This window comes from Oncorhynchus gorbuscha, unplaced genomic scaffold (genome assembly GCF_021184085.1).
Source record: "Oncorhynchus gorbuscha isolate QuinsamMale2020 ecotype Even-year unplaced genomic scaffold, OgorEven_v1.0 Un_scaffold_1980, whole genome shotgun sequence".
Taxonomy (NCBI): Eukaryota; Metazoa; Chordata; class Actinopteri; order Salmoniformes; family Salmonidae; genus Oncorhynchus; species Oncorhynchus gorbuscha.
Genome location: NW_025746607.1, coordinates 61,462 through 73,961, shown reverse-complemented (window position 1 = coordinate 73,961; position 12,500 = coordinate 61,462). Strand labels below are relative to the sequence as shown.

General features: G+C 41.3%; 1 protein-coding gene across 1 annotated transcript in view; it reads right to left on the bottom strand.

Annotated features, from left to right (window-relative positions):
• The window catches only part of LOC124024726 (NACHT, LRR and PYD domains-containing protein 3-like), a 26,068-nt gene extending 19,246 nt beyond the window's left edge, over positions 1-6,822 (bottom strand). Inside the window, exon 1 of the mRNA XM_046338524.1 lies at positions 6,800-6,822. Within this exon, the coding sequence (XP_046194480.1) occupies positions 6,800-6,807 (8 nt within the window). The 5' untranslated portion in view covers positions 6,808-6,822. The remainder of the gene's footprint in view (positions 1-6,799) is intronic.
• Positions 6,823-12,500: the final 5,678 nt, after the last annotated feature.

The window sequence follows — 12,500 nt, the reverse complement described above, 5'->3', positions numbered from 1 at the left end:
TAATATGTAGAAAAACTACTAAATACAATTGCAGATGTTTTTACAATAGCAAAATACAATTCATGAAGGATACAAATGTGTCATTTGACTTGTATTTATGTGTTTAGCATTGACAGGAAATGAAAATCCCCAAATAAACTTGTTGCTGTGAAGTGACTGTTAATGCAATGTCATGACTTCGACTTTCCATCTTACTGTCACAGAAACAGGAAGTGACTATGGGTGCCATTTTCATATAGAAAACCCCCAGATTCGCTTTCACAAAATGGCGCCCTATGTGTCCAAAACAATGCATCACACTTGAAGAACTTGTGTTGTCATTTCCGGTCACAACTTGTGGACTTGTTTACGTGCTGCTTGCGGTTTGTTGCTAACGTTACTTTACTACCAGCCAACTTTACAGTTTTTCCTTTTTATTTTTGAAAATAGTTTTTTGTATCTTTTTTCTTCCCCTCCACTTTTTCTCCCCGGACACTTTATCTGGACATGGTTCTACAGGACCTCCGGCATTAAGCAACGAGTCGGAGTCAGAGGCCGAGCCTTCTCTGGTCTCTCCTCCATCCATTACTGTATCTGAGCCGCCGAAGCCTCCCTCCCTTACCTCTGACAAATTGAAAACTCTAGTCATTGGCGACTCCATTTCCCTCACTTCCAAGGCAGTTATAGTCAATGAACTAATCACTGATCATAATCTTGATTGGCCTGACTGAAGCATGGCTTAAGCCTGATGAATTGACTGTGTTAAATGAGGCCTCTCCTCTTGGTTACACTAGTGACCATATCCCCGAGCATCCCGCAAAGGCAGAGGTGTCGCGAACATTTACGATAGCAAATTTCAATTTACAAAAACAAATGACTGCGTTTTCATCTTTTGAGCTTCTAGTCATGAAATCTATGCAGCCTACTCAATCACTTTTTATAGCTACTGTTTACAGGCCTCCTGGGCCGTATACAGTGTTCCTTACTGAGTTCCCTGGATTCCTATCAGACCTTGTAGTCCTGGCAGATAATATTCACATTTTTGGTGACTTAAATATTCACATAGAAAATTCCACATACCCACACCAAAAGTCTTTCGGAGCCATCATCGACTCGGTGGGTTTTGTCCAACATGTCTCTGGACCCACTCACTGTCACAGTCATACGCTGGACCTAGTTTTGTCCCGTGGAATAAATATTGTGGATCTTAATGTTTTTCCTCATAATCCTAGATTATCGGACCACCATTTTATTACATTTGCAACAAATAAGCTGTTTAGACCACAAACAAGGATCATTTAAAGTTGTGCTATAAATTCTCAGACAACACAAAGATTCCTAGATGCCCTTCCAGACTCCCTCCACCTACCCAAGGACATCAGAGTACAAAAATCGGTTAACCACCTATCTGAGGAACTACATTTAACCTTGTGTAATAAGTCGCTCTGGATAAGAGCGTCTGCTAAATGACTTAAATGTAAATGTAAATGTAGATGCAGTCACACCCCTAAAAACAATAAAACATTTGTCATAAGAAACTAGCTCTCTGTTATACTCTGTAGAGCATGAACCTACTCTCCTGTAGGTTCATGCTCTACAACATCCGCAGAGTACGACCCTGCCTCACACAGGAAGCGGCGCAGGTCCTAATCCAGGCACTTGTCATCTCCCGTCTGGATTACTGCAACTCGCTGTTGGCTGGGCTCCCTGCCTGTGCCATTAAACCCCTACAACTCATCCAGAACGCCGCAGCCCGTCTGGTGTTCAACCTTCCCAAGTTCTCTCACGTCACCCTCTCACGTCACCCCGCTCCTCCGCTCTCTCCACTGGCTTCCAGTTGAAGCTCGCATCCGCTACAAGACCATGGTGCTTGCCTACGGAGCTGTGAGGGGAACGGCACCTCAGTACCTCCAGGCTCTGATCAGGCCCTACACCCAAACAAGGGCACTGCGTTCATCCACCTCTGGCCTGCTCGCCTCCCTACCACTGAGGAAGTACAGTTCCCGCTCAGCCCAGTCAAAACTGTTCGCTGCTCTGGCCCCCCAATGGTGGAACAAACTCCCTCACGACGCCAGGACAGCGGAGTCAATCACCACCTTCCGGAGACACCTGAAACCCCACCTCTTTAAGGAATACCTAGGATAGGATAAGTAATCCATCTCACCCCCCTTTAAGATTTAGATGCACTATTGTAAAGTGACTGTTCTACTGGATGTCATAAGGTGAATGTACCAATTTGTAAGTCGCTCTGGATAAGAGCGTCTGCTAAATGACTTAAATGTAAATGTAAATGTAAACGTTATACAGAAAATACCTGAGCCCTGAAGCTTCCAGAATATTGGATCGGAAATCCACCAAACAGGAAGTCTTCTGACTAGCTTAGAAAGATAGTGCCGTGCAGTATCGAAGAGCTCTCACTGCTGCTCGATCATCCTATTTTTCCAACTTAATTGAAGAGAATAAGAACAATCCAAAATGTATTTTTGATACTGTCGCAAAGCGAACCTAAAAGCAATGGATTCAGCGAGTGCTAGCTGGCTGTACTACAGACACCTGTCGTCGTCATGGGAAAGACTCAGTGTTATCTTTTCGTAAAACAACTGATTGCAGTAAAGAGCCAACCTGGATACTAAGGAGATCCTGAGGGAAATTGACGAGTACCAACAGCTTTACGCCATGGAGGAACAACATACTCAATCATGATACTAAGGAGATCCTGAGGGAAATCGACGAGTACCAACAGCTTTACGCCATGGAGGAACAACATACTCAATCATGATACTAAGGAGATCCTGAGGGAAATCGACGAGTACCAACAGCTTTACGCCATGGAGGAACAACATACTCAATCATGGAAAGATCTGACTACCGTACTAAAGAACTTTAATCTGAAAAAAAGAAAAACAGATTCATCTACAGACACGGACGACTTACTTACCTTTGAAGTAGAGGCTAGAATCCATGAAACACTGGAAAAGTTGTGTGAGAAGATAGCAGAAGACACACTCCAAGGAGAAAACAAGGCACTCACAGCCAAGGTAAAAATCCAAGGAGAAAACAAGGCACTCACAGCCAAGGTAAAAATCCAAGGAGAAAACAAGGCACTCACAGCCAAGGTAAAAATCCAAGGAGAAAACAAGGCTCTCACAGCCAAGGTAAAAATCCAAGGAGAAAACAAGGCACTCACAGCCAAGGTAAAAATCCAAGGAGAAAACAAGGCACTCACAGCCAAGGTAAAAATCCACGATTCCAACATGGATGGTCTACTCAGGGAAAACAGGGTGATGGAGTCGCTACTTGTAGCATGAAAATCTAATTGGACGCATCCAATAATCCAGATGGCGTGATCAGTGGGGAAGGGAGCTTAAAGAGACCAAATTCGGTCTCAATGACCAATTTCAACGTAGATAAATGAACGTTGTAAGAGACTGTATCCTCTACAATGTCAACAAAGGGTAAAGGGTAAGCGTGGTTTTCTCACTGTGGACAAACTCTTTATAGATGGACAGCTATTCCGAGACAGCTCCATTACACCATGGCTGTACTATATTCTATAGGGACTTCAGGTGACGAAAAAAAGAAAGTATTGGAACTGTAAAATTATCTGAACACTATTAAGTGGATGTGAACACCACACCTACTCAATTACATGCTCGCATACACATACAGACTTATACATACACACACCTGATCTCACTCTCTTCTCTCACTCTCTCTTTCTCTCTTTTCTCTTTTCTTCTCTATTGTCGAGATGTTTTATAACTTCATGTCTATTGTCGAGATGTTTTATCACTTAATGTCTATTGTCGAGATGTTTTATAACTCCATGTCTATTGTCGAGAGATTTTATAACTTCATGTCTATTGTCGAGATGTTTTATCACTTCATGTCTATTGTCGAGATGTTTTATAACTCCATGTCTATTGTCGAGAGATTTTTCACTTCATGTCTATTGTCGAGAACTGTTTTATAACTCCATGTCTATTGTCGAGAGATTTTTTCACTTCATGTCTATTGTCGAGATGTTTTATCACTTCATGTCTATTGTCGAGATGTTTTATCACTTAATGTCTATTGTCGAGATGTTTTATAACTTCATGTCTATTGTCGAGATGTTTTATAACTTAATGTCTATTGTCGAGATGTTTTATAACTTAATGTCTATTGTCGAGATGTTTTATAACTTAATGTCTATTGTCGAGATGTTTTATAACTTAATGTCTATTGTCGAGATGTTTTATCACTTAATGTCTATTGTCGAGATGTTTTATAACTTCATGTCTATTGTCGAGATGTTTTATCACTTAATGTCTATTGTCGAGATGTTTTATAACTCGAGATGTATATTGTATATTGAGATGTTTTATAACTTAATGTGTTTATTATTTGTCTATTTTTTATGTATTTAGAAGCAAGATATCAGAACACAGATATCAGAACACAGATATCAGAACACAGATATCAGAATAGGGGCATTGGGGGAATAATAACATATTGTACGGAATACATTTGTACTGTAGTGAAGCCGTATGCTATGGTACCTACACGTACGCTACGGTCACAAGACACAGGCCTCCTTACTGTCCCTAGAATGTCTAAGCAAACAGCTGGAGGCAGGGCTTTCTCCAATGGAGCTGCATTTTATTAGAATACTCTGCCTACCTATGTGAGAAACGCAGATTCGGCCTCGACCTTTAAGTCTTTACTGAAGTCTCATCTCTTCAGAAAGACCTATGATTGAATGTAGTCTGGCCCATGAGTGTGAAGGTGAACGGAAAGGCACTGGAGCGACGAACCGCCCTTGCTGTCTCTGTCTCTCTCTACTGTGATTCTCTGCCTCTAACCTGGGGCTGAGTCACTAGCTTACTGGTGCTCTTTCATGCCGTCCCTTGGAGGGGTGCGTCATTTGAGTGAGTTGAGTCACTGACATGATCTTCTTGTCCGGGTTGGCGCCCCCCTCAGGTTCGTGCCGTGGGGGACATCTTTGTGGGCTATACTCAGCTTTGTCTCAGGGTAGTAAGTTGGTGGTTTGAAGATATCCCTCTAGTGGTGTGGGGGCTGTGCATATGCAAAGTGGGTTGGGTTATATCCTGCCTGGTTGGCCCTGTCCGGGTATCGTCAGTGTCTCCCGACCCTCCTGTCTCAGCCTCCAGTATTTGTGCTGCAGTAGTTTATGTGTAGGGGGCTAGGGTCAGTCTGTTATATCTGGAGTACTTCTCCTGTCTTAACCCGTGTCTTGGTTGAATTTAAGTATGCTCCCTCTAATTCTTTCTCTCTCCCTCTCCCTCTCCCTCCCCTCCAGGAGGACCTGAGCCCTGGGACCATGCCTCAGGACTACCTGACCTGATGACTCCTTGCTGTCCCCAGTCCACCTGGTTGTGCTGCTGCTCCAGTTTCAACTGTTCTGCATGCGGCTATGGAACCCTGACCTGTTCACTGGACGTGCTACCTGTCCCAGACCTGCTGTTTTCAACTCTCTTTACTGTACCTCCTATTGACAAAGCTTTTGTCCGGTTGAAATATTATTGATTATTTATGACAAAAACAATCGGAGTGTTTATACTAAATTTTATTGTACTTTTTAAAACTTTTTGTCTGGAATTAGTGCACACGCCTTCTGCATTCCGATTACTGGACAAAACACGCAAACAAAAAGGAGGTTTTTGGTCATAAAGAGGGACATTATCGAACAAAACAAACATTTATTGTTTAACATGGAGACCTGGGAGTGCCACCAGAAGAAGATCATCAAAGGTAAGTGATTAATTTTAATGCTATTTCTGACTTTAGTGACACCTCTCCTTGTTTGGAAAATGGCTGTATGAGTTTCTGTGGCTAGGTGATGACTCCTTGCTGTCCCCAGTCCACGTGGTCGTGCTGCTGCTCCAGTTTCAGCTAATGGACTTGAAAACGGGTAGAATTTACTCCAAAATGCATTGTGGTTGCATGAGAATGCTGCAATTTTGCCAAGGCAGAAATGCATTGTGGAGACCGAGAAACTCAATGGCAGCAACGGATGCATCAATACAGGCTACAAACCTATTTGAACATCATCAATACAGGCTACAAACCTATTTGAACATCATCAATACAGGCTACAAACCTATTTGAACATCATCAATACAGGCTACAAACCTATTTGAACGTCATCAATACAGGCTACAAACCTATTTGAACATCATCAATACAGGCTACAAACCTATTTGAACATCATCAATACAGGCTACAAACCTATTTGAACATAATCAATACAGGCTACAAACCTATTTGAACATCGATGTTTGTTGCTACACCTTCTGGTGTTTTGTAACAGTCTCTTTCTATTCATCAAACGGCACATTTTGAAAACTGGAATTATTACGAACGTGCGTTGAGGAGGAGCATTTTGAAGTAATCAGAAGAAAACAATGTCTGGTTGTGTTTAAGCTACATTTAAAAGCTAATGCATTTAAAAAAAAGTGAAATGACAAATATTTACTATTAGACCCACAGAGATCCTTTTAATGTAATGGGGATTCTGTAATTCTATAGATCCTTTTACTGTAATGGGGATTCTGTAATTCTATAGATCCTTTTACTGTAATGGGGATTCTGTAATTATTTTGATCATTTTACTGTCATGGGGATTCTGTAATTCTATAGATCATTTTACTGTAATGGGGATTCTGTAATTCTATAGATCCTTTTAATGTAATGGGGATTCTGTAATTCTATAGATCATTTTACTGTAATGGGGATTCTGTAATTCTATAGATCCTTTTAATGTAATAGGGATTCTGTAATTCTATGATTAGCTCCATAACACATCTACATACATTACCTTCTCATGTTGGTCCAGAAACATGATGGCTACTGATTGGCTGAATACCCTGGGCACAGGGAGGGGGAGAGGGGGTGGAGTTGTCAACAAATTAGCATGACAGAAATATGACGGCAAGTTTTTTTTTTAAATGTCAGTTTCTTAGAGAAGATAGAGTTCCTCTAGTAAGTATCTAGACCCTTCAACTCTTTGTTCCCACATTTTGTTGCGCTAATCAGTGGGATTGAAACTGATTTAATTGTCTTTTTTTGTCATTGATCAACACAGAATACTCCATAATGTCAAATTGAAACAAAGATTCTATGCATTTTTTAACTAAAATATAGTCATTCGCCCCAAATTAGTTCAGAAGTCAATAAGTTACACGGATTCAATCTGTTTGAAATAATTGAGATTGACGTGATTTTTGAATGACTATCCCTTCCTTTGTGGCCCATACATACAACATCTGTCTGTACAACAAGTACTGCCACGTCTGTGCAACAAGTACTGCCACGTCTGTACATACAACATCTGTCTGAACAACAAGTACTGCCACGCCTGTACAACAAGTACTGCCACAACAGGTACTGCCACGCCTGTACAACAGGTACTGCCACGTCTGTACAACATGTACTGCCACGCCTGTACAACAAGTACTGCCACGTCTGTACAACAAGTACTGCCACGTCTGTACAACAAGTACTGCCACGCCTGTACAACAAGTACTGCCACGTCTGTACAACAAGTACTGCCACGTCTGTACAACAAGTACTGCCACGCCTGTACAACAAGTACTGCCACGTCTGTACAACAAGTGTTGCATTTCATGCACAGATCCAACTACAAAGACCGGGAGCTTTATGAACGACTCATAAAGAGGGGCAGTGATTGGTCGATGGGTAACAATAGCAAATCAGACATTGAATATCTGTTTAAGCACGGCCAAGTTAATAATGATGCTGTGGATGATGAATTATACCCATCAGACACATCAGACACAGTCGTCCTTCTGAATTGAGCTGCAGGACAGAAAGCAAACCGCATATGGATGTCCCCATGAGACCACTGATAAGATCATTACAATTAGCTTTTCGCTTTAGCGCCCCGTCTGTATCTAATAGAGCAGATGTAGTCTGATGTGTGGTAGTCAGGACGTCTGTACCTAGTAGAGCAGATGTAGTCTGATGTGTGGTAGTCAGCCGTCTGTATCTAATAGAGCAGATGTAGTCTGATGCGTGGTAGTCAGGACGTCTGTACCTAATAGAGCAGATGTAGTCTGAGGTGTGGAAGTCAGGACGTCTGTATCTAATAGAGCAGATGTAGTCTGATGCGTGGTAGTCAGGACGTCTGTACCTAATAGAGCAGATGTAGTCTGAGGTGTGGAAGTCAGGACGTCTGTACCTAATAGAGCAGATGTAGTCTGAGGTGTGGAAGTCAGGACGTCTGTACCTAATAGAGCAGATGTAGTCTGAGGTGTGGAAGTCAGGACGTCTGTACCTAATAGAGCAGATGTAGTCTGAGGTGTGGAAGTCAGGACGTCTGTACCTAATAGAGCAGATGTAGTCTGAGGTGTGGAAGTCAGGACGTCTGTACCTAGTAGAGCAGATGTAGTCTGATGTGTGGTAGTCAGGACGTCTGTACCTAATAGAGCAGATGTAGTCTGATATGTGGTAGTCAGGACGTCTGTACCTAATAGAGCAGATGTAGTCTGATGTGTGGTAGTCAGGACGTCTGTACCTAATAGAGCAGATGTAGTCTGATGTGGTAGTCAGGACGTCTGTACCTAATAGAGCAGATGTAGTCTGATGTGTGGTAGTCAGCCGTCTGTATCTATTAGAGCAGATGTAGTCTGATGTATGGCAGTCAGCTGTCTGTATCTATTAGAGCAGATGTAGTCTGATGTGTGGCAGTCAGCTGTCTGTACCTAGTAGAGCAGATGTAGTCTGATGTGTGGTAGTCAGCCGTCTGTATCTATTAGAGCAGATGTAGTCTGATGTGTGGCAGTCAGCCGTCTGGCAGGAGAGAGTCATTGGGAGGGAGAAGTTCTGACTGAATGCACATTTGAGAACTAGAACGGTACATTTACTTTGTGCTTTTTTTATTGATCAATCACAAGTGGGGCGACCTAATGGGTGGGCCGCCACTGGTCCCCCCCCAAACAATTTCAGCACCTGAACAGTGGCCAAAACTATCTCTCTGTCTTACTACAGTATGTGTAGCCTATGTATCTGATGCTGTCTGGACAACAAGAGTACGTCTTTTCAGATAGATGGTCTACACATTCTGTGACAGAGGAGCGTTGTTTCGCTCGCTTGGACGCTTTATCTAAGATAGATTTTCTGTTGGTGCGCGTCTTGGTCAAATAAATGATAGATTTTGGACAGGCAAGGAGGTACGGTAGGGCGGCCCAGACCCCTAAGGCAAGCCCATAACACTGGCCCTGCCTTTTATTGACACCTGTGGTGCATATGTACAGTAACGTACAGTAATGGACAGTTAAGGCAGAACATTATCAAAGTTTGTTGAACTGCAATTCATGGGCATCTCTGCTGAAACCAACAAGTAATACAGAAAGTCCTGTACAGGGAAGAAATTCCATCTACTTTCACACCTGTTCATAATGAAATCAGATATAGTCCGCCCTCTACAGGCCAGATGACAGAAGCACACTCACAGACGCACTACGACAGATATACTGTCCTGAATCCCACTACCCAATCACATACATATCACCACACATCCTGATTGGAGGATGCTGTCTGGAGAGGTGAGCAACAGTCATTCTACCACTGGAGGGCGATCTCCCTCCATATCAGACTTGTGTCCAGTGACACAACCTGACTACATGGGAGAATGTCAATTGGTTACTCCTTGTGTCCTCTCCTTGTCTCCTTCTCAAAGCCCATTGGAGGAGAAGGTCAGAGGAGGGACTTCCCAATGGCTCCTGACAGATGAATGTAACTCTTCACCCAGTACTACCAAAGACTGAATCCTAGCAATTACGGGTGACATTTTCCAGGTGCAAAACTGTTCATAACGTTTACAATTTTGCTGTGAAGTGACATCATGCAACGACAAGACTTTACTGCTGATTTTACTGCTGCAGAAACAGAAAGTGACTATGGGCACCATTTTTGTGGTGCAAAAGAGCACAGATCTGTGTTTAAAAAAAATATTTGATTGTTTTTCTATTTTATGTATTAATAATAACAATGCAACACACTTGAAGAAGGACAAAGCAAGATATTCTGACAAAAATGGCTATGAATAAGGAAATAATAAACGGTTTGAGGGTTAGTGAATAGGATTAATTTTAAATTACACCTCTTCTTTCTCTCCTCTTTTACCTCCTTTCTCACTCATCCATATTCCTCTCTTCTTCTCTTTTTATCCTCCTTGTCCCCTATTGGTCTCCATACTCCCCTCTTCTTCTCTTTTTATCCTTCTTGTCCCCTATTGGTCTCCTATTCATCTGGTGATTTAATCATTGAGTGCATTTGACTTCCTCTTTTATCATATCATCTGAACATATTATTAAACTGAACTGTTTACTGAAGTAGGTTTCTTACCCTTCTGGTGAAGTTATTAGTAAGGTTAGTTTTTCTCAGAGTTGTGGTTTCATCTCTGCCATGCTGTTACTGAGACAACAGGAAGTAGCTATGTGACTGTGTCAGCAACACATTTGTGAAAAAAGGAAACGCCTCTTTGTACATCCTGTTGTTTTGGTTTCTGTCAAGAACGCTTCTTACTTTTCCCCAACGCAGTTAAGCCAAAACCACACCCCATTATTCAGAGGAGTGTTCTACTAGGCTCCCATTGGCTAGCTAGCATTGTCACACCCATGTATTTAATTTTAGAGTTTGAATGAGTTGTAAAAATGTCCCAGAGTACTCTGTTGAATTCCCTCAATTGAAGGCCAGCTAAGTTAACCTAGGCTACTTAATGTTACTAGCTCGGTATTTGAAGTTGTTATATTATCAGTAGTAGTCTATTATCAGGTAAAAGCATATGCTTATTATTCAGAATTTCTCAAATATATATTATAATCATTCAGTCGAATACGCTATGCTACAGCCATTGAATCTGTCTTTGAGTGTTAACCTTTTGCGTGTAGGGGGCAGTATTTTCGTACCCATTTGAAAGTGCCTATTTCTCAGCCACAGAAACTAGAATATGCATATAATTGTCAGATTGGAAGCACACTCAAAACACTCTAAAGTTTCCAAAACTGTAAAAAATAATTCCTCAAGCATACAAGTATTTTACACCATTTTAAAGATAGAATTCTCGTTAATCCAGCCACAGTGTCCGATTTCAAAATGGCTTTACGGCGAAAGCACAACAAACGATTATGTTAGGTCAACACCAATTCACAGAAAAACACAGCCATTTTTCCAGCCAAAGAGAGGAGTCACAAAAAGCACAAATAGAGATAAAATTAATCACTAATCTTTGATGATCTTCATCAGATGACACTCACAGGACTTCATGTTACATAATACATGTATGTTTTGTTTGATAAAGGTCATATTTAAAAAATCAGAGTTTACATTGGCACGTTACGTTCAGTAGTTCTAAAACATGCAGTGGTTTTGCAGAGAGCCACATCAATTTACAGAAATACTCATCATAAATGTTAATGAAAATAAAAGTGTTCCACATGGAATTAGAGATATACTTCTCCTTAATGCAACTGCTGTGTCAGATTTAGAAAAAAACTTTATGGAAAAAGCAAACCATGCAATAATCTGAGTACAGCAGCCAAAAAGATATCCGCCATATTGGGTAGTCAACATTAGTCAGAAATAGCGTTATAAATATTCGCTTACCTTTGATGATCTTCATCAGATTGTACTCCCAGAAATCCCAGTTTCACCATAAATGTTTGATTTGTTCGATAATGTCCATCATTTATGTCCAAATAGCTTATTTTGTGAGGGCGTTTAGTACACAAATCCAAACGAGCATTCAGGTCCAGACGAACGTCAGACGAAAAGTTCTAAAAGTTATGTTACAGGTTGTAGAAAATTTTTAAACTAAGTATAGAATCAATCTTTAGGATGCTTTTATCATAAATCTTCAATAACGTTCCACCCGGAGAATTCCTATGTCTGTAGAAAAGCAATGGAATGCAGGTCGCTCTCATGTGAAATGCGAGTGACCAGCACTTGACTCTCTGCCAGACACCTGACTCATTCAGCTCTCATTCTCTCCCACTTCACAGTTTGAAGCCTCAAATCAGTTTCTAAAGACGGTTGACATCTAGTGGAAGCCGTTGTAAGTGCAACATAAACAATATCCCAATGTATCTCCAATGGGAGCTGAACTAAAAAAAAACTACAAGCCTCAGATTTCTCACTTCCTGTTTGGATTTTTTTCTCAGGTTTTTGCCTGCCATATGAGTTCTGTTATATTCACAGACATCATTCAAACAGTTTTAACTTCAGAGTGTTTTCTATCCAATACTACTAATAATTAGCATATATCAGCATCTGGGACAGAGTAGCAGGCAGTTTACTCTGGGCACCTTATTCATCCAAGCTACTCAATACTGCCCCCCTGTCACCAATAACTTTTAACAAACAGGCAGTTTTATGCCAGACTGACTTACATAGCACCGCCCATTTTTCACAATTGAGAGAGATTTGTACTATGAATAAAATTGGCTGAAAGAAACCGCAATCCAAGAAAAGCTTACTGCGCAGTGACATGTATAGTG